Genomic DNA, 21,988 nt, shown 5'->3' with positions numbered 1-21,988 from the left:
CCTGGAAGATGATCTGGAAGAGGAATGTAGGATCTTTGGGTACAGATGGGCACAAAGCCTTGGCCCTGTGGACTTCTTGCTGCGTGAGAAGGGCACAGCTAGGAAGGGCTGGAGTGAGGCCCGGCATCCACTTTTTAAGAATTGTGGCAAAATATACATAACATAAAGTTTACCATTTTAGGGGCCAGACCCCTGCCCGAGTGGTTAAGTTCACACGTTCCACTTTGGTAGCCCAGGGTTCGCCGGTTCGGATCCTGGGTGCAGACCTATGTGCTGCTCATCAGGCTACGCTGAGGCGGCATCCCACATAGAAGAACTAGAATGACCTACAACTAGGATATACAACTATGTCCTGGGGCTTTGGGGAGGAAAAAAAAGAGGAAGATTGGCAACAGATGTCAGCTCAGGGCGAATGTTTTTTTTTTTTTTAAAAGATTTTATTTTTTCCTTTTTCTCCCCAAAGCCCCCCAGTACATAGTTGTATATTCTTCATTGTGGGTCCTTCTAGTTGTGGTATGTGGGACGCTGCCTCAGCGTGGTTTGATGAGCAGTGCCATGTCCGCGCCCAGGATTCGAACCAACGAAACACTGGACTGCCTGCAGCGGAGCACGCGAACTTAACCGCTCGGCCATGGGGCCAGCCCCAGGGCCAATCTTCCTCACACACACACGAAAAGACCATTTTAACCATTTTTAAGTGTAACATTAAGTACATTCACATTTTGTGCAACTATCACTACTATCCAACTCCAGAATTTCTGCATCACCCCAAGCTGACCCTGTGTACCCGTGAACAGTAACTCCCACTCCCCTGCCCCACATCCCCATTCCATTCTCTGTCTCTACGAAGTGGCTACTGAAGGTACCTCATTTGAGTAGAATCATGTATTTGCCCTTATGTGTCTGACTCACTTCCTGGCATCCATTTTGCCCAAGTCTAAGGGTGGAGGAACTCTGAGCCACGTCATTGACTGGTTGCATGTCATACATGAAACGTATCCCAAACAGTGAAAGAGCACGTGAAGACGCCTGCCGCAGACAGGGGCCTCTGATCGCACATCCTTGCTTTTCCCGCCTGGGCGTCTACATGCCCTCACTCACAGCCGCAACAGCGCCTCCCTTCCTGGCTCACACCACCCCGTCCCTCGGAGCCCTTCAGGGACTCCCAGGCTTGGCCCCTTGGCACAGCTCAAGGGCTACTACTGATCAGCCACAGCCCATTTTCTCAGTTGTATTTCTAACTTCCTCTGCTCGCCAGGCTGGGGCTGCGCCCTTTCTCGCTTCTGTCTTCCTGTCTGTTCCTGTGCCTGGAACACCGCCCACCCCCACCCTCCAGGCCTGAAGGAAGGACACAACGTGGAGTACCACATTCCCTGATCACACCTGGTCTCTAACCAAGCAGAGGTGGCTACTCTGCCCTCTGTGCTCCCAGAACACGTGGCCCCTTCCCTCTGAGTGCTCCCCCCAGCTTCCCCTCTACTGGGCCATATTTGTACGTCTGTGTCTCGTATCCCAGCGTCCAGCCTGGTACTTGGTGCACAGCAACACACAGCGAATGCTGATTGAGAGAATCACTTAGTGTCACCTCCTTCCCCCACAGCTGTGGGGACACCTGCGTCCCTCCCTGACCTCCGAAGACTGGACCCGTCATAATAACCAGTCACAGCGACTGGCAAAGGCCACGAGGCAGACTGCGGGTGAGGCAGGAGAAACAGCCATGACTGCTGCCGTCATACATCGGCACCGTCTCTACGGAGCACACTTTGGCAGTATTTATAAAACCTAAAAATGCACATATCCTCCGCCTTAGAAATTTATCTACAGACATACTGTTCATAGGTACAAAAGTTGTTTCACACTATTTGTAACAGCAAAAGATTAGCAAATGTCAATTGTCACTTCCCAGGAGCCTGGACATGTAAGCTAGGCAGCTGCACAACGCCACGCTACACGCCTGGGAGAAAGACCCTCGCTGCTGCTTGGCTCCTGTTGAACGTGCATCATGCCACCGCTCTCAGCTGTTGAAAGTAATAATGCTTTAAAATTTGGCAATTTGGTAGGCTAGAATGGCATAATCTTGTTTTAACTGCTATTTCCTTCACTGCTACTGGGGTTGACTTTTTTCATCTTAATTGGTTTTAGTTCTATAAAAACGTTTGTAAACGAAACAAGTTTACATTCATCAGCTCTTCTGATTCTGATTCTCACTATGGTGCTGTGAATACAGACAGGCAGAAAGCAGCGCATTTCACACTTGTGGGAAACGGGCTCCCACATCCAACAGGAGCTGCCAAATATTTATCGTGCCATGCATGCTACCAGCTACTTTTTAACATATTACTTCTACTTTTCCCAACAACCCTGCGAGGTATTACTAGTCTCATTTTGCAATAAAGAAACTGGGGCTAGGAGAGGCTGGTTAACTTGCCCAAGGCTGCTCAGCTGGTGACAGAGACCTGTGGTCCTCGAGGCCTAAATCAGAAGCCTTGCTACGTAGCTCCTCCTCTTCCTAGAGGCCTGGGCAGAGACGCTGGTGTCAGCAGGAGGCACGGAGGTCCACCCAGTCCCACACGTGCAGAGAGGCGTCACTCGCTGCAGACAACAAAGTCCTTGGCTTTTGGGGGTGCCAGGTATGGGTGGTGACCAGTGGAGCAGTGTCTATCCCATTGCCATCTAGGAAGACGTGACCTCTGTGAGTGAAGAGAGGTTCTGCTTGGCCCCCCATTCCATCCCAAGACGTGACATCATAGACCTGGACGGTCCCATCAAAACCTGAGGAAGAACAAGAAAAGAGAAGTGACACTGCATCTCTAAAATACTTTCTATAATTTGCTCTATGGTACCAAAACAGGCTATAGGATGAGGAATCAAACAGTAACAAGATACTTAAAGCCCAACCGAAGAGCACGTAACATCTGCCCTGAGTGTGGGCAGGTGACGGCTCCAGGAGGCACGAGCGACGAACATCCACTGGACATCTGTCATGTGCCAGGCCCAAGGCTGACCCTGGACGTGCGTTCTCTCTTTTAATCCTCACATCTGTACGAAATAGGTACTATTGTTTTCTGCACAAAACTGAGGCTTAAGAGACTATTTCAAACCTTTTCCACTTGCCCAAATTCTAACCCCTCCACCTCTGGGTCCCTCTCAGTGGATGGCCTTGTCTCCTAGTGGATGGAGAAACAGAAGCCTGTAGAGAGGGACACCCCGGTCCCCCCGTGACCTAGCTCTACCACACTCGCTCCATCCTGTGTCTTCCTGTTACCAAACAGCCAATCCTCCACCCGTCTGTGCTTCTCTTCTGCTCCTTCTGGATTCTGCTGTTATCAATGACCCTTTCTTGCTCTCTCAACTACCCTTCCCACTGGCTTTTGGATACCCTCATTAAATACCCTCATTCAACTAGATACTGCCAGGCCAGACCCGGGAGCCTGCTGACCTAGCCAGCTTGCTATAATTTGAAAACCAAGCAGACTGAGATGCGCCCTTGACATCTATCTGTATGTCTTTCCGGTACAGCCCCACAGCTGTCCTAGGCCTCTCCACCAACCTCAGCACTGAATTCCTGCTGGGATAGGAAAGGCCTGCTACCAGTGTGTGGAAGTTTAATAGCCAGAATGGGGACGGGCCTGCTGCTGAAAAACCTGGAGAACTAATCCGGAGCTTCTCTGTGCACAACTTTAACTTGTGGGGCCAGATTTATTATGGAGCTACAGGCTTCTTCCTGAGCACCTGGTATTCCCTAGAAGAGAGAGGTCAAATAATGGACAAAAGTCCTGCTCAGCAGTACCTGAAATGGCCAGGCAGTTGTCCAGGCCTGGGGCCCACGTCACTCGCAGCAGCTCTGGGGCGGGGCTGGGTGTGGACACCGCGCACTGGACTGAGCTTACAGGATGGGAGAGATCCCGGCAGTCAAGAAGACAGAGCTGCCCATCTGAGCCAAGGCTGGCAATGTGGGGCCCAGGGCCCTGGCCCCTACCCCCAACTTCTGCACACCACCTCCCCCCACCGGACCCAGGGCAGGGGCTGAGATTCTCTGATGGGGCCCACTTCTGGCGAGTGTCCAGGAGCCCCAACCGGCCCGAGGTACAGCAGAAGGCAAAGGTGTGTGCATCGAGGACCTGCAGGCTGCTCAGCTCGTCACTGTCACTGACACCTGGAAGACAGAGGCCGAAAGAGAAAAGCTGCTGGCGTCAGAGGGACTGGCCGGTCACAAGTCCCTTCCTCTGGGAAGCTTCCCAGCAGTCCAGGCAGAATGAACCCCATCTCCCCTCGCCCGCTCATCTCGCCATATTCTACTCAGCTGGTGGGTGCTGGTCCCCAGGACTGCCTCTCGAAACCCCAGAGCAGGAGCCCCTCAGGCCAGGGCTCGCCTCTCGTGCATCTTGTTAACCCAGCATCTGGCTCACAGGGTTGAATTCAATTTCAAACATGGCCGAGCAGGGCTGGGAGGCAGACGCTGGCTGGAGGAGCCAGCAAGGCGTGAGCTGTTGCAGTACCTGAGGTGTACATGGTCTTCTGGGACTCCAGATCCACGATCTTCAGACTGCTGAGCCTCACCCCGTGGAGGATGCCAGGTGCCACTGACGAGAAGATGGCTACCCTAGGCCAGAGATGCCCTTCTTTCTCGTGGACAGCAATGGTGCTGACAGCCTGGATAACATCTGGGGGAAAGCGGAAGAGACTAAAATCCAGGAATGTTAAGGAAGGTTTGAAACATTACACAGTGAAGGCCAGCCAGCCTTCCCCAGAACATTTAGAAGGACAAGGGAGAAGGGAGCTGACAGCTGGCAGGAGCGGACGTGGAGACTAAACACTCTGCATTATGTTTCCATTTCTGAAACTGTTGGAAGTGCTTTAAATTCTTTGTAATTTGTCTTATAAACTATTTTGCAAATGAGAGATAATGAATCAGAGCAGCCACCTCAAAACCCCAAAAGCAGTTCTGGCTTTTTATAGTTTTGTGGTGAACAAGTAAAGGAAGAGAACAGGAAAGAACACGCTGACGATGTCATTTACACCTTAAGTGAAAATAACAGGTACAGAGTTCAAGAACTACTATTATTTCTTCAAAAACACGTTCCACGACCTCAGGCAATTTGCTGAAGCCTAGCAGGTGAAGGTTACAGCGTAGGTGTGTGGTCTTCAAAGGCAGCCTGGGCAAGCAAGCCCACGTCTTTTTTACACTGAACATAAGAAGCACATACTGGTCCCCAAGCTGGGTTGGCCTGCAGTCTGACCTGTTTGTCTCAACCTGCATGGTGAGCAGGCAGGCTCTTGTCCCCGGAGCAGTCTACATTTGTGGCTGCTCTTAATACAAGCCATTGATACACAGTTCAGAACAAGCAGTCTGCTGGACAAACTACTTAAAGAGAGACGCAATTTTCCATTTTATATCTTCTCGCTCCAAGAGGGGGCTCATTATTTGGTTTCCACATTCTCTGAAAAATACGTATTTTTTATAATTCTAAAGGATAGGTAAAAGTCAGAGTGAGGAAGGAATGGATGAGAGAAGCAAGCCTAACACAGCTCCATCAAGTGAGCACGCGGCAACATGTCCCTCGAGAGAGCTCACATACAAGGAGTGCACAGAAGGATGCGTCTGGGCTGCGCTGGAAGGTGGAGGACCCTTGAGTCCTGCTCCCAAAGCCTAGACTCTGCGAACTGACTCCAGACCTGCTGAGCTTCACTGCTCCTCCCGCAGGGGCCGCACAGGTTCGGAGAAGACACGACAGCTGAGCCTCAGGATGAGAGCTGGTCCCTGAGGAGTGCCCATGAGACTGTGCTTCAAACCCGCCCCAAGCACAGTTTGTCTGGCTCTCCCAGGCCACACTGAGTGGCTCCCTCTCCCCTGTCCACAGACCCTGAGGGGCCTGGTTGGACTCCCCAGGAGCTGCCGCTCTGAGCAGGGGAGGGTTCTCAGACATGATCTGTCCCCATACGGGGGGAAGGAGGCCGCCAAGGGAAAGCCTGCAAAGACCTATGTCAAAGACGCCATGGAAAGACAGGCTCCAGGGCCCGACTGGAGAGCTGTTCTGTAATTACGACAGGGAAGGAAGTGCCCTCCTCTAGGGAATCCACGCCATGTTTCCAAAGCAGCCCCAAGCTGAGAGGAGAGACTGCTATGAAACCAAAGCAAAAGACACAGCGAGGTACCTCCAAGAACCCCAAGGGCAATAAAGGAAGGAAGGCTGTGTCTGAAGATTAAACCAACATAGAAAGGGTCAGAGGAGAGGTGGGCACACTCTGGAAGGAGCCAGAATGGCTCCCAGACCGGTACACTGAGCAAACACGTGAACACGTCTAAAGGGAAGCCGTGTCCATGAGACAGGCTGTTCAACCACAGAGGCAGAGAAAGTGGAGCCTGTCCAGGGTGGAAGGAGCCACACCAGACTAAATATTTAACTTCAAAGTGGAAGCAGCTAGTGACACTCAGCTGAGACCTTCAGATATGTATTCCTCCAACTCAGACACTTCCACGCCCCCGGGGCTGAGAAGGGGCTTGGCGCGGCCCAGGGGCGTGGGCAGCTCTTGGCTGGGCAGTGCGCCCTCACAGGTTCATACCCTGTGCCTAGGAGCGTGAAACACAACTTAGAAAGCTCTGAGCTAATTCCCCTTGTTTGGGTTAAGTTTATCACAAGCCTTTGATTAGGTTAGGTCTTCTATAGGCAAAGAATAAGGACCTGGACTACTCCCCTTTTATGGGTACTTACTTTGTCATTATAAACTAATAAATGAACTCTGGCCTAGACAGCAGTCCTGTGAGTCCGGTGAGGGTGTCAGCCCCCATAAACAGATTCGATTTGTTGTGGATGCACTGACAAAGTCAGGTTTCTGAGACATCAAAGCCGTGGGTCAAAACCTGGAGCTTGGAAAATTCACCAAGACAATGCTGTGCTTTTAGGCTTCTGGGAAAACAGCTGGCCAGTCTTCCCCAGGCTCTGGAATATTCTGCACTAATATCTAGGCGAAGAAAACTTTTTATCTGATTTCCGACTCCCAAGAGTGTCAGAGTAAGCCCCTTGGGCCATTTGCTCCCTTAGGCCTGAGGCTCCAGGGTCTTTACCGGCACCCCAGGCCCTGTCAGGACAAAAGGCAGCTCCAAGGCGCCTCCAAGCTGTTAGAAAGACTCCCCTGCTCTCGTCTTTAACCCACTGCTGCCCCACACAGCCTACTTTTAGGTAAAGATAAAAACAATTACAAGTTACTGGCATAGGGACAGACATATTGATCAATGGAAGAGAACTGAGAGTCCAGAAATAAATCCTTCTATTTATGGGCAATTGATTTTCAACAAAGGCACCAAGGCAAATGGATGGAGAAAGGTTAGGCTTTTTGACAAAGGTGCTGGGACAACTGGATATTCACATGCAAAAAGAGGAACTTAGACCCTTACCGCATACCGTACACAAAAGTCAACACTAAAGAGATCAGAGACTTAAATGTTGGAGCTAAACAATAAAACTTTGGGGGAAAAAAAATAGGGGAAAATCTATGGGTTAGGTGAAGATTTCTTAGATATAACACCAAAAATACACTCCATAAAAGAAAACACTGATAAATTGGACCTCATCAAAATTTAAAACTTTTATGCTTCAAGGGACACTATTAAGAAAATGAAAAGACAAGTAACAGACTGGGAGGAAATATTAGCAAAACACACTATCTGAAAAATAACTTGTACCCAGAATGTGCAAAGAACTCTTACAACTCAATCAAGACAAAAAAAGCCAATCAAAAAGTGGGAAAAACAGGGGCTGGCCCTGTGGCCGAGTGGTTAAGTTCACGCGCTCCACTTCGGCGGCCCAGGGTTTTGCTGGTTTGGATCCTGGGTGCGGACCTAGCGCCGCTCATCAGCCCATGCTGAGGCGGCGTCCCACACACCACAACTAGAAGGACCCACAACTAAAATATACAACTATGTACTGGAGGGCTTTGGGAGAAGAAGGAAAAATAAAAAATAAAAACAAAATCTTAAAAAAATAAATGGGCAAAATATGTGATAAAATATAAGCAACAAGAAAGCAAGGAACAAATGTTTTTGCTTGCTGCTGTAACCCCAGAACCCTGCCCAATGTTTGACACATTGGAAGCACACAATGAATGTTTGTTCACTGAATGATGAGATGTTAGCTACTGCTACAAATAACAGTAATAATGATAATTATTATTATTATAAACGTGACCTTTCGTGGATAGATTTACCCCCAGGAACCAGCTCTAAGCAAACTGGTGGCATAGCCCACACTGCTGGTCGGCAAATACCCCGCCAACTTTTTTCAGAGCCCCTACATCCATGCTGAGATGAATTATCATTATCTGACCACAGCTACCGCCAGGCATGGCTATGAGCAGACTCTGAAGTCAAACCAGACCTAAGTCTTGCTTCTGCTACTATCTTTGTGACTCTGAACAAGTTAGCCTCTCTGGCACAGAGTTTGTTGTCAGACTCACGAGAATTTAAAGAGATCACGAGTGGAAAGTGCTTAGTACACGGCCTGGAATACAACACACACTCACTAAGATCACTGTCACATCTTACAGATTGTTGACTAACCTGAACAGATACCTACCAAAATGTACAGTGAAAGCACAATCTCAAAGGGTCTGTGACAGCATGTTGTCTCAGCCTGCTGGGGTCAAGAACGACAGCAAAACTCCCTCATCAAGATTTGAACAGGCATTTCACCAAAGAAGACACATGAATGGCTAATAAGCACACGAAAAAATGCTCAACGTTATAGTCACTGAGGAAATGCAAATGAAAACCACAATGACAGACAATTTCACACCGTTAGGATGGAGCTAATAAAAGAGATAGACAATAACAAGTGTTGGTGAGGACACGGAGAAACGGGAACCCTCACAGACTGCTGGTGGGAATGGTAATGATGACGCCATTGTGGAAAACAGTCTGGAAGTTTCTTCAGCGTCTATCCAAGAGAAATGGAAACGTACGTCCACACAGAGACTTGCACATGAACGTTCTTAGTGGCATCATTCATAACAGCCAAAAATCAGATCCCTCAACTCGTGAAAGGATAGACAAACGTGGAACATCCACACAGTGGAGCACTGTTCATCATAAAAAGGAGCAAACTACCGATACACACTATGTCATGGTGGACCTCAAAAGCAGCATGCTAAGTGAAAGAAGCCCGATACAGGAGGCCACATATCGTGTGATTTCATTGATATGAAACGTCCAGAAAAGGCCATCTATTAGAGAGAGAAAGTAGATCAGTGGCTGCCTGGGCAGGGTGTGGGCGTGCGGATTAACAGTAAATGGCATGATGGATCTTACCGGGGTTTTGAAAAATGTTCTAAAACTGACTCAGAGTGCTGGCTGCACAACTTGTTAAACTTAGTAAAAATCACAGAATTGTACACTTAAAATGGGGAGAAACAACAAGGAAAGCCCACAGGGCCAGTGCCCTCACAAGCAGACGAGCAGGCCCAGCCCCTCTGCAGCAGTGAAGCCTGGGAGAAGCTGAAGCCGCGGCAGGTTCTGGGAAGCACCCAGCGAGGCGGTGTGGGCCTGGGCAGAGGACCACACAGGCGAGGGGGGGGCTCCCAGAGTCGGGGCCTGTGGCTCAGAGGCAACATCCACACTGCCAACAACGCTCTCATGGAGGGACGTGGAGAAGGGGCTGGGTCAGGACTGCATGCTCTGGTGCCTGCCTGTGGGGGAAACCGCAAACCCACTGCTGGAGGGCCAGCTACTTCCCACTAGGGAACTCCCCTCCGCTCCCAGAGGGAACAGGACTAACACTTTCTGCCCCGTTGCGGTCCCCTGTTGGGGAGCAGAGCGACTTCTCTGAGGTGGAGACTGGTGAGCGCAGCCTCTTGCTCATTCACTATTTTCCTTCCGTGAGACCAGTGTGCGTGCAAAGAGCGGGGACCTCCTCGCTGCCTCCTTTCCCTCCAGGAGGTGAGCTCACCCAAACAGCCCTAGCTCTGCCGTTGCCTCTGCCCCTGCCTGGGGGAGAGGCCCTGGTTCACGAGGTGCTCTGCCTATGACTGGGTTGGTAAACTCAACTCCTGGAGCAAGTTCCAGGAAGCTCCATTTGGGGCCTGTGTGCCATGCTGTAGTTGCTAACTCATCTTTGCCTGCATTAAAGGATACTGCATTTTAATTCCCACTTGGCTCTGAGTCACTATCTTTTTCTCTTCTTTTTTTTTGGTGAAGATTGGCTCTGAGCTAACATCTGTTGCCAATCTTCCTCTTTGTGCTTGAGGAAGATTGCACCTGAGCTAACATTTGTGTCAATCTTCCTCTATTTTGTATGTGGGACGCCACCACAGTGTGACTTGACAAGCAGTGTGTAGGTCTACACCCGGGATCTGAACCTGTGAACCCTGGGCTGCCGAAGCAGAACACACCAACTTAACTACTACACCACCAGGCTGGCCCCAAGAGTCAACTTCTTAATTGGTTCAGATTAGGGGGTGGGGGTGTGTATCAGGCTTTCCTACAACCCAAACCCCCACCAAGTCAAATTCACTCACCACTGTCCTCTGCGACCTGCCACACCTGCAGGTAACAACCTGGAAGGCCACTGGTCACCAGCAACCTATTCAGGATGGATATGAATCTCAGTCCAGACAGTGGGGAGCTCACCCACGTCCCCCAGCCTTTCCCCTCTTCAGCCCCTCAGCCCGGGATTTGTATACTCTCCATATCAGGGAAGCTTACTGCAGGAAGGGGTCATCAGGACCCGTCGTCTCATTTAACGGGAGAGGGGCAGGCTCCCTCCACTTTAGGGACAGGCCACAGCTCCTGGCGAGTCACAGGACTGAGCACAGGCTTCCACATGCTGTGACGTGTCCCAGAGAGGACACCAGCATGGAGCCTGAAGACACAACCCTGACCCAGAGACTCTCACCCTCTGCCAACTGAGCTATCAGCCCCAACCATCAGCTCTCTGAGAAACTAAGAGCGACGTTCTTCTCTATATCTATTCCCCGGAGCAACCCCAGCGATCTGTGGGTTACACTGGTCAAAAGGTCTGTGAGAGACCATGAAGGCACCCAGCCATGCTTTCTTTGTATTTCAGATCTCTGCGTGTGCATGCATGTGCTCACGTGTGCCCATGTGCTCACGTGTGCCCATGTGCTGAGGGGGTAGGGCTGGGGATGAAGAGGCAGGATACCCCTGGTGTTTCCAGACACTCCATCCTGAACAGAAGGTCTGGGTCACAGAGCTGACCGTACCTGGTGTCCGGCACATGCTTCAGATCAAAGACAGGCCTGTCTGAAAATCCTCCGTGGCGGACCTTAAAATCTCTTTCCGGGAACAAGCCCTAAAATACAAAGGGGCGGCCGATCAGATAGGGCCTGCTCTCCAAAGGGCTGTTTCAGACGTGCTCTAGGTAAGGAGCTAGAGCCCAGGCAGCAGGCAGCCATGCAGGATGCTCAGCTGCCAACAGATGCTGCTCCCTGCAGGGCCTCGGTGGCTGCTATTTATAAACACGGGTCTCAGCTGCCTACACAGACGGCTTCCTTTCTGCCCTGCACATTCAAAACCCTTCTAACCTTTCCCCAGCCCCTCTCACTACAGCACAAGTCTGATACTCCAGGCCTTCTTAGAGGACTCACAGAGGCCTAACAGCCTCATCAAAGAAAGCTGGAATGTTATCAGCCAACTGACACATTCCCCATCCTCCCACACTGCCCACTGGAAGTCAGATGGGTTCTTCCAGCAGCAGAAATATACAACCACCAATTACCCAGTGTTCACTGCAGCAGCCGCTGTGTTTAGTGCTTTATCTACTTCATCAAGTTGGATTCTTACAACCACCAGTGATGTAGGTACTATAATTATCCCTATTCTAAAATGACAAAACTAAGGCACAGGGAGCTTAAGCAACTTTTCGAAGGTCACACAGGGATTATGTTGTGAATCTGAACCCAGGTCTGTGTAACCAAAGTTCATGCTCTTAGCCACTAGAGCTATCTACTATCTGCACGTGAGGAACCGGAAGTAGGGGAAAAGGAGGTGGCCGTAAGGCAAGAGACGAAAAGCCAGGGGTGAGGTGGGAGGTAAACCAGGCCTCTCGTCAAGCTCAGTCTGGGCAAGCTCCCGGCTGAAGCTGGAGTGGTGGGGACGCGGGTGACCAAGAGCCCTAGGCAGGGAATTTGCCAGGCGGCCCTATCAGATGAGTCTGAACGATTCTATAGCAACATTAGGCAGCTACCAACTCTTCCCTTCTTTTTTGGGGGGAAAATATAAAGGTTTGTTCCTTACAAGACCTGGAAATTACACAGCATACCTGGGGCCACACATCAAGGGCTCAGGTAGAAAGAGAGAGAGAGAGAACTCTTTTCTCGTTGACACATACTCTTCTCTTGGCTTCGGAAACACTAACCTTTTCTGAGACTCCTACTTCAAAGACGATTCCTTCTCAGCCTTCCCTGTGGGCTCACCTTCCTCTACTCACTCCTTAAATGTATCCCTGAGGTTCTGGCTCTAGTCATTTCTCCTCTTATTCCTTATACACTACACATTCATCCTAGGGGACCTTAACCACTCTCTATACCCTAATGGCTCCCTAAATCTATTTTTAACAAAACAAAATTGACCTCCTCCTCCAGGAGCCCTCTGTAAATCATGACATTCTGAAGCACCTATCTCTGTGCATATTTGCCTCCCTCTACTAGACTATAAGGGCAGGCCCAGGGCTTGTCACTCTTTCTAGCAGCCAGGACGATATCCAGTAGACAACAGGGGCTCCATAAAGGTTTCAAACATGAGTAAAAGTAGACACATATACTCAGCATTTGTATTTCAACTTACCTGGTTTTCTTTTACAGAAAGTCTGAAAGGTAATGTCAGATGAAGAATCTCATTTTTTTTCCGGCTTTCATAGCCAGCAACAAAGACTCCTGGAAAAAAGAAGCAGAAGTAACTGTGACAAACTGCTAGAAAGACTCTGCATCACGGCTGGGTCTTGAAACTCTGCCAAATCCTCCAAAGCAACGATAAACTCTTTTGCCATTGGTATGCAGTCTTGTATTGGGGTGTGGAAGAAACCTAGATCTTTTTTTTGCTGAGGAAGATTGTCCCTGAGCTAACATCTGTGCCAACCTTCCTCTCTATTTTGTATGTGGGTCGCTGCCACAGCGTGGCTGCCGACAGTGGTGTAGGTCCCTCTCGGGGATGGAACCCAACCACTAGGCCACCAGGGCTGGCCCCAAATCTAGATCTTAAAGGAGAAACATAAGTGCTGCCTGGCCACGCAATTGCTACCAGGGACCAGGAGGCCCTCAGGCTCCCAGAAGAGTGGGTTGCGTCCCTTTGAGCTGAGCTCCCGAGTCCCAGCCCGAGGAGTGGGACTCTGCCTCCTTCAGGGCCAGGCAGGGCTTATCACCTTTGTCACCAATCCATTCAAGGACTCGAGTGGCTTCCGAGAGGTCGAACGCATGGAAATCCTGGTACCTACACGACAGGAACAACACAACGTCGGCCGGTGCACGACACTGCACTGTTGTTAAGGAACTGAGCTGGCAGCACGGTTGGGTGGCTGGGGGCCCGGGCTCTGCAGCCAGGCCGCGCTGGGATCAAGTCTTGTTACACATTTTACCCGCTGCGCGCCTGGGACCAGGCCAGTCCCAATTCCCCGGAGCCTCGCTCCGCATCTGTAAGGTGGAACTCCCAGGGTACCCGGACTCCCCGAGGGTGATGCGAGGAATCAACGAGCTAACCCGCGTTCACGGCTGAACTCACAGGCTGGCGCAAGATAACTGCCCCCTTATGTTATTATCCTGCCAAGCACTGCCCTTAGCAGAACCTCACCCGACCTGCGCCCACAGGAAGGCGCCGTGTCCCAGACCAGGCAGCCGAGGCCCCGCCCCGCGGCCAGCGCCGCCCCATGCACGCCAGGATTCCCCACGCGCCCCACCCGCGCCCGCCCAGGCCCGGAGCCCACGTCCCAAGCCCACAGAATTTACAAGCGCAACGACTCCACCAGCCAGTCCTCCGCGGGCTCCATGGCAACTGTCGCTTCCGGTTCCTCACTTCCGCCGCCCCACTTCCGCCTCGGAACCTCCCTTGGCCCGCGCGGCCCTCTCGCGAGGAGTGTGCGCGGCCTGCCCTTGCCGGGGGGCGTGGCCTCTCGCCAGGGGCGGGGCGGAGAAGTGTTGGGGCGCGGGCGCAGCCGCAGACGCGCCGTGCCTTCGCCCGGCTGGGTCAGGGCTTCTCCGGGTAAGAGCTCCAGGAAAAATGACGTAAAATCAGGGATTCCCAGGATGTCAGCTCCAGGTGAGCCTGAGGGACCAAATACCCGCCTGTTTTACGACCGGGTATTTGCAGATCAGAGGACCAAGGCCAACAGGACGCCCCGTTAAATTCGAATTTTGAGTATGTCCGTACAATATTTAGGACATCTTGTACGAAAAGATTATTGTTTATCTGAAATTCGAATTTAACGGGGTGTCCTGTATTTTTACTTGCTAACTCTGGCAACCTTACCCAAGGCAAGCGGAGAGAGGAAGCGGACAGCGGGGTCTGGATCCCAGCCCGGCGCTCTCCCTTGTGTGTGCCGGACACTCCCCTCAGAGCTTGGCGCGAGGAAGAAATAAGATGGGGTAAGCAAAGCCCCGCTGTGTAGTGCAGGCAGCTCCCTTTACAGGCGAGGAAACAGGAGAGACTTGCCTGTGCCAGTAGGTGGCAGAGGCGAGAGGAGAACCCAGCGCCTGGCACAGGCCCTGGCATCCAGCAGGCGTTGAGTACCTGCTTGCTGAATGAGCGAATGAGTAGGAGTCCTGAGTCAGTGCCTGGCTAGTACCGTGGAGTGTTCTGGGCTTTTTGGAGCCAGCCCCATCTCACTGAAGACCCGGTCCTCCAGCCCCCTTTCCCTCCCATTCCGTCAAACCTGGCTGGAAGGAGAGGACCAGACATTCTATGTAAAGAGGAAGGTTTTATTCATAACTTCAACAGGGAAGCAAGACATACAGTAGGAACATAATTTGTGTCTGCATTGGCAATATTCCTGGTGACTCAACTAGAAATCACAGTAATGGAGTAACAACCGAGATTTGAGCCCAGGATTTACATCCAGATGGGGCCACTGCCAGGGTCCCATTCAGCACCTTCCCTGGGTGGGCACAAGCTAAGCCATGTCGTCCTGTCTTCCTCGTTAATGGCATCACTTCTGCAGCAATTGTACCAGCAGCCTCCTGTGCTGAAGGGGAACACACAGAGGAATTAACCTGGGCAGAAGGGGCAAATGATAGGGGCATCCTGCCATTCCTAAGGGCTAGGCATCCACAGAGGTAGGAGGGGTAGGCTCTCAGCTGAGGCAGGTCCCCCAGCACCTTTCTCCCTGAAGAAGGGCCTGAGAGGGGTTGGGGCAATGGTTTTCTCAGAATAACAGCCCCAACCTCAGAGAATGGGCACGACAGTCAAAGGACATCATGGAAGTAAAGTCCAAGTACAGTGCCTGGTCCTGGGCAAGAGTCAGTGTTTTCACTCCCCCGCCCCCAGCTCTGCCCCAGCCCTCACTTCTGAAGCCCCATCCCCAAGGGCTAGGTACTGCTTTCTAGCTGTCTGTATGTTTCAGGCCTTTGACCAACAGCCCCAGAGGTGACATTGTCTCCCTTCAGATTCAGCCAGCCCAAGCTCCTGCCCTTAGTGGCTGGGGGTTCTGTGCATCAGGAGAGTCAGTGAGATTGACTGGGGCTGGACCTTCTCTAGGGAATGCCCCTCCCTTCTTTCAAAACATACAGACTACATGCTAGGGATACAAAGGTGAGTCAGCAACAGGTGCTGCCAGGGGGCTCACGGACCGGTAATAGCACCCGTTTACTAAGTGCTTTGTATGTGCCAGGCATCATCCATTTGATGGATGAGAAGATGAGGCTTAGAGAGGTTAACTGACATTTCTAAGGTCACACAGCTACTAAGCAGCTGGGTTATGAGCCTAGGACACTGTTGCCAGAACCCACATTCTACCACATCACACTGCCATTTTGCACACAGCAACAGAGGAACAGGGAAGGTGGAGTGGGGACAGCACCAGGAGCAGGGAATGGAAGAGCTGCCCCTCTACCAGGCTGGAGACTAAGGCGGCTGGGCTCCAGCTTTAGGGCCTTGAACCCCATAGGTCAGTGGTTTACAACCAGGGGTGATGTTGGCTCCCTCCCCCGTCCCCTCACCAGAGGACCTCTGGCAACATCTAGAGGCATTTTTCGTTGTCAAAATTGTGCGGTGGTGAGGGAGGATGCTCTAGTGGATGGAGACCAGGGAAGCTGCTACACTGCCTGCAATACACAGGCTAGCCCCCACAACCAAGAATTATCCAGCCCAGAATGTCAAGAGTGCTGAGGTTGAGACCCTGCCATGGGTCACTGAGGCAGATGAGAGACTGGGAAGAGCACTGGTCATGGTAAACAAGATCCAAACTCTGTCTTGGCTGATAACTGACTCTTCTCTTCCCTCTCTGGGGCTCAGGGTCCCAACTCTGGCTACAAGGACATACAGGGCACTGCAAAGGTGGAAAACTGGGGTGCGGCAAATCTGTGTGGACTGGCGAGGGAAAGCCCTGCTGCAAGAGGCTGGGTAATCCTAGGCTCTGACTGTAAATTGGGCAATAGGTGAGGGGAACTTCTTCCCCTACTTCTTGCTCCATGGGGTTTGCTGGGAGGGTCAGCTTCCTTTCTTTGGAGTCCTCTCCCTTTGAGCTCTGATCACAGGGAGAGCCAGAAATCTCTGGCTTTCTGGGGCCCATCAGGCCCTGGTGGGGCAGTTACACCCTAAGCCCAGTGCTGGATCCAAGGGCAGCCCTGGCTGAGCCTGGCCTGGGCCCAAGGTGGGGGCCTGGCTCACCTGGGTGTGAGATGCTGGGCTGTCGAGGCTCAGGTCCAGAGCTTTCTTTAGCAGGAGGATCCTGAGCAGATCATGACTCAGCTGCAGCCTCTGGTCCCTCAGGGAGATGTGGGGAGCTGTCCCCAGTGGGGATGGGATGGCCAGACTCTTCTTGCCCATGAAGTGACCTAGAAATGAGATGCGGAGGCACAAAGAAGTCAGGGAGTGAGGATCCGATCCCAGTGGGGAAGTTCCTGACCTCTCCCATCTTTCAGTTCTCGTGGCAAGAAGATACACAACTTTCCTCCTTCTCCTTCTCACCAAGGAGCTGCAAAGACCCCCGGGGTTGACAGCCTGTACCTCAGCTTTTCCTGAACAGGTAGAGAGGGTGGAGATGGCATGGCTGGAAGGAGGGAGGCATGGCCCAGGGCCAGGGAGAAACTCTGCCAGTTGTGCTCCCTGCTTAGAAGAGGGACAGGAAAGGGCAGGGAAGGAAGTGGAGAAGGAATAGGTGCCTGGAAGGTGGAGGTGCAGAGAGAAGACACGCCAGAGGTTAGAAGATTCAGTAGAATCTTGCCTAAGTAGAATCAGCTGGAGGGCAGATCTAGGATCCAGCCCCAGGTCTGCTTTAAACTGGCTGAATACTCTTAGCCAAGTCACTGACCGATCTGGCTCTCAGGTTCCCCATCTGTTAAATTAGATGAGTTCCAGGGTTCCCACCAGCCGGGACACTAGTGTCCATGGCTGAAGAACAGCCAGAGAAGGAACATGGGGTCAGAGGAGGGTGAGGGGCGCCTGCCGGGGTCCCGAAGACTTACCGGTGGCCCAGAGGTTGCCCCGCGGGTGCACTCGGATCTTGCCGGCCCGGCTGCGGGGCTCCGGGAGATCCCAGCCGAGGGGGGCGGTGCTGGCCGCGAGCAGAGCGAAGAGCAGGAGGCCGCCGAACAGCCGCGCGCCCCCCGCCCGCAGGGTCATGGCTCTACCCGGCGCGCCTCGCCACCGCCCCAATGTGCGGCGCCCGCCTTCCCTTCTTTTAAACCCGCGCCCAGGGGGCGGAGCCTGTCCGGGAGGCGGAGCCTGCCCAGGGCCTGCCCCCGCGCTCCACCTGCTCCGCCTTCCCAGTCCCAGTGCGGCCCGCGAGCCCTCGGGTGGGGGTCTCTGTCCGCGACCCGCACGCCCGCACTCCTGCCCCCACGTGGGCACCGCTCCCTTAGGGCCTCTGTCCCAAGCTCGCCACCTTCAGGCTAAGGACCTGGCCCGGGGCAAGTGGGGTCCCCCGGTCTCCCTCCACTCCCACCGGCGTTGGGCCGACAGCAGTTCTTCGCCTCGGAGCTTCTCTTTGTAAGGGCGAAAGTGGGGGCGAGGACGCCTGCTCCTGTGTAACACTGGCGTCACAGCGTCCAGCAAAGGGCCAGGCGCCAGAGGGGCTCCGTAGGATGCCCATCGGCCCCTCCCGCAGGGCTCTGACCGTGCTCAACCCTCTTTGCACTCTCACTGCCAGCACTCAGGCAGAACGATGGATGCTGGGATAAGGCCCCCCAGGAATGGGCACCCCGCTGGGAAGAGCCTGGCCTGTCAGCCGGGCAACAGGCAGATCTCTGGGTCAGGGGAGTGGAAAGAGCACAGGTGTCCAGATACAAGTGTGTGAACTCGTTGAACCTCTTTCTTCAACTGTAAAATGGGAATAACCACATTGCCCTATTTTTAATAATTTTACATGTTTTAGCACAATTATTTTGTGGCAGGAAGCCGCAGTCCTCTAGGACTGCCCTCTCACACTCAGCACTCTCCTCCTCCCAAGGTGCTGTCTAGACTTGTCTTGGAAAGAACTTCTGGGTCAGCAGCATCAGTGTAGGCAAAGACAGTGTGCTCCAGAATAATATGTTTATTTCTGCTTAATGTTTGGACTAAACACCAATGTTCAGAGCACTCTGCTAGGCACAGGAGGAGGGGAGACAAGAGGTAATTCCCCACTCCCAAGGGAGTTCATCTCATTGGAGAGACAGAACACAAAGGAGGGCGTGATGAAGGAGCGGGGTACAGACCAACCCCTGGACTCTGGACTCTTCCCTGAAACACTGCACAGTGTGGCTGTGACAGAACCTACTCCCCAGTCTGGCTCAATAACGGTACTTGTTATCATTCCTCTTGCATGTATCTAGCGCAGCAAGCCCTGCTAGCTCTATGGATCAGCATCCTAATAGCATTTATGAGAAGCTGATTGTCACGCTCAGCTCCTGGGAGCATGACATGCAGGACAGGAGCACTCCATTTCTGGCCCTGGCTTTTTCCCCGATCTCTTTGCTTCTCATCCCCCACCCTGGCATTTACACCTCTCTGCATTCTTGTCACTGCTTAGCCATGCTGTACAGATATAGCTCTCATCACCTTCCCATAATAATCATTCCCTTTGTGACCCCCTCCCTCTCCTCTGCATCAACCACATACCATCCTCTCTTCTCTGGTCCACGGATGGAGAAACTAGTGGGAAAACATAGGAGCTGGTATTAATTGCTGCCTGATTTAAATGCTTGAAGGAACTTTATTGGGTAGATTTATCTTTCCTCATTTCATAGTTGGAAACAGGCTCACAGGTTGAGTCACTGCCCAGACGTCACACTGGAATCAGACTTTGGGTCTGTCTGGACCACTCTATCGGACACCCAAAGTTGTACAGGGCAGATGCTGCTTTCCCTAAACACACCCACACCTGCTTTACCATTCCAAGTTTAAACATTGCATTGGTGTAGATTTCTCAGGAGGGAGGGGGAGCAGGCACTGCATTTACTTTCACCTCTCTTCTGCAGGTGACCCTGGAGCTTTGGGTTCTGCTCTGACAGGTTCTTTATATTTAAGCCAAGCCTCCTCTGACACAGCCTGGGTTCACTGCTCCAACCACAGCCCCTGGACAGACCCCAGATGTCCCTGAAATCACTGTATGTCAGCCTAGCAGAGGAAAAAGGGGCTTCTGAGGACTCTGGAGAAAGCAGCAGGGCAGCGGCTTCACGGCCAGCTATAACACACTGTCCCAGGAGGGAGGAGGATTAGGCACAGCAGAGAGGGTGGCTTGCCCAAGATAGCACTTCCAAGCGGGATCTCCCAGGGAGTGCTAGGCTGAGTTTAGAACAAGGACCTGAACTGCCAACTGCCTGTTCCCCAAGTCCACTGTGATGGCAAGGGAAGTCCAAAGGCCTCCATCCCAATGGGAAGACTGACAGTGAATCATGGAGGTGCATGGGGAAGCTCTTCAGAGCGTACCCTTGACCCTTCCCATGTTTCTACAACATTCAAGGTCATCCACAGAAAATGTAGAGAAGATTCATAGGACAATCCAAAAGATAATTAAGGGGTGAAAGATAGATGGGAAATCCTGTTATAACCAACACCAATGAAACATTTAAACTGCACCATGGTTTTTAATCAAAGGTTGCTTGAAATAAAGGACACATATATTACTAGTTGCTATATTTTCATTAAGTTGCAATCAATTATAAGTAACACCTTTTCACAACTGAGTCTTTTTTGTTGTTGTTTTCCAAAAGCACTTACATACATGCTCCTTTGATCACCAACACTATTTTGCTGTAGTAAAGACTAGTATTATGCCCACCTTATAGATAAGTCAACTTAAGTACAAACCAAGTTAGTTGCAGAGAAACTAAACAAATGGAGAAACCAGTGTGTGGACTCCAAACACATGAAAGGCACAGAGGACAAGAGAGAAAGTGAAAAGCAGAAATTTAAATTAGACGTAAAGAATCCGGTGAAAAGGAATGATGACAAACGTAGAGCTGCTCAGACTAGGATGGCGTACAATCACTCTCCCGGCAGACCTCCGCGCACAAGCTCTCCATCTGTGTGGGATGGGGAGATGAGATCTTGAGATAACTCAGGTCCTGCTCTTTAGTTTCAGAATGGGGAAGGGGCTGCAGAAACAGGATAACAGCAGAATCTTTAAGAAAGAAAGAAGGGAGACTCAGGGATATCTGACACAATTTCCCAAAGTCAGAAGGAACACAGAGGGATTAGCTGGAAAATCAGAACATTAACTATTAATAAGGAAATATTTCAGAACTGAAATTGCCAAAATACGAAATTTTTTTTTTAAAGGCAATATTCAAAAAGAGAGAAAATACCTACATCTAGTAAGGAAAGTGATGATGACCCCAACAGTGGCTAAGAAAGCTAAGCAGCTGCTGCTCAGCTAACGGCACAGATGCTCAGGGAAGTTATGAAAACCTAAGGAGAGAAGCCCCAGGCCCAGCATTCATAATTATTTGCATGTAATAGCCATGGATTTCAGGGTGTATTTCAGTAACTGAAATAAATACTCTGTAAACTCCAAATAGGTTTAAATGCTTGGAAATCTGCCTGAGAATCTCACTATTTCTGGGAGATTTACTAATCTGAGCAAATCCACGGAAGAACAAACTAAAGCCTCTGAAGAATTCCCAAGGGGCTTGCAATTGTGGGGTTTATCCCAAATCAAAGAGTCTTCTTAGACTTTATAAAGGTAGAAAGACACCAGCACTGTGACATGCTAAAAGCAATAGACTGACTTCTGGCTCTGCCATCCGTGGACCAGAAGATCCTAGGCAAACCTCTTAGCTTCTGGTTTCTCTCTTTTGTAAACTGGAGTTTATTTTGAGGACTAAATGAGAGAAAATAAAAATTTGTTATAAATTCAAAAGCACTTAGCAGAGCACATGGCACATTCTAAGCACTGAATATTATTAGCTGGATCCTGGGAAAAGCAAAGCCTGCTGGGAATCTGAAGCCCATCACAGGGGTTCCCTGGATGCAGCAAAGGCCATGGTGCAGGCGTAACAGTCAAGAAAACGTCTTGGCAAAATGCCTATTACATCATGAGTTCTTTGATAAACTAAAATACCTCAACTTCTGACCAATTCCAAGAAATGAATTCTACATAGCATTCTTTCTTTTTTTCGCTTAGTCAGGCTAACAGCTTTTATCAAAGTTTCATGCTAGCTGATCTACTTACTTGCCTGACCTAAGTCCTGAGTACAAATTCTTTTAACTAGATTCCTTGAATTAGAGCTGGAATTCAGCTTACCAATCTAAATAAACTGGCCAATTAAAGTAAGGGTTCTAGAGATATGATTCTTAACTGAGAGTGGATGGCATTCCAGAAACTCCTAAGATTGGGAGAACACGGATCTATAG

The 21,988-nt window shown here is 51.1% G+C and overlaps 2 protein-coding genes across 3 annotated transcripts; both read right to left on the bottom strand.

The window, feature by feature from the left end:
• Window positions 1-429: 429 nt before the first annotated feature.
• On the bottom strand, window positions 430-14,056 carry WDR73 (WD repeat domain 73). The gene is made up of 8 exons (XM_014842616.3): window positions 13,951-14,056; window positions 13,371-13,438; window positions 12,797-12,885; window positions 11,215-11,303; window positions 10,510-10,574; window positions 4,500-4,664; window positions 3,791-4,156; window positions 430-2,772 (listed from the first exon to the last, which is right to left on the bottom strand). The coding sequence occupies exons 1-8, from the start codon at window positions 13,989-13,991 to the stop codon at window positions 2,537-2,539; spliced, it is 1,119 nt and encodes a 372-aa protein (XP_014698102.3). The 5' UTR covers window positions 13,992-14,056; the 3' UTR covers window positions 430-2,536.
• Window positions 14,057-14,898: 842 nt separating this feature from the next.
• NMB (neuromedin B) lies at window positions 14,899-18,034 on the bottom strand. Of its 2 annotated transcripts, none has more exons than XM_014842621.3 (3): window positions 17,623-18,034; window positions 16,826-16,992; window positions 14,899-15,177 (listed from the first exon to the last, which is right to left on the bottom strand). In XM_014842621.3, the coding sequence occupies exons 1-3, from the start codon at window positions 17,777-17,779 to the stop codon at window positions 15,010-15,012; spliced, it is 492 nt and encodes a 163-aa protein (XP_014698107.1). In that variant the 5' UTR covers window positions 17,780-18,034; the 3' UTR covers window positions 14,899-15,009. The 2 variants fall into 2 exon arrangements, with proteins under 2 accessions (XP_014698107.1, XP_014698108.1); XM_014842622.3 differs by having other exon boundaries at window positions 14,899-15,182; window positions 17,623-17,930.
• Between the last annotated feature and the right edge of the window lie 3,954 nt (window positions 18,035-21,988).

The sequence above is a fragment of the Equus asinus genome, chromosome 2 (genome assembly GCF_041296235.1).
Source record: "Equus asinus isolate D_3611 breed Donkey chromosome 2, EquAss-T2T_v2, whole genome shotgun sequence".
NCBI lineage: Eukaryota > Metazoa > Chordata > Mammalia > Perissodactyla > Equidae > Equus > Equus asinus.
This window is presented reverse-complemented; position numbering and strand designations above follow the sequence as displayed.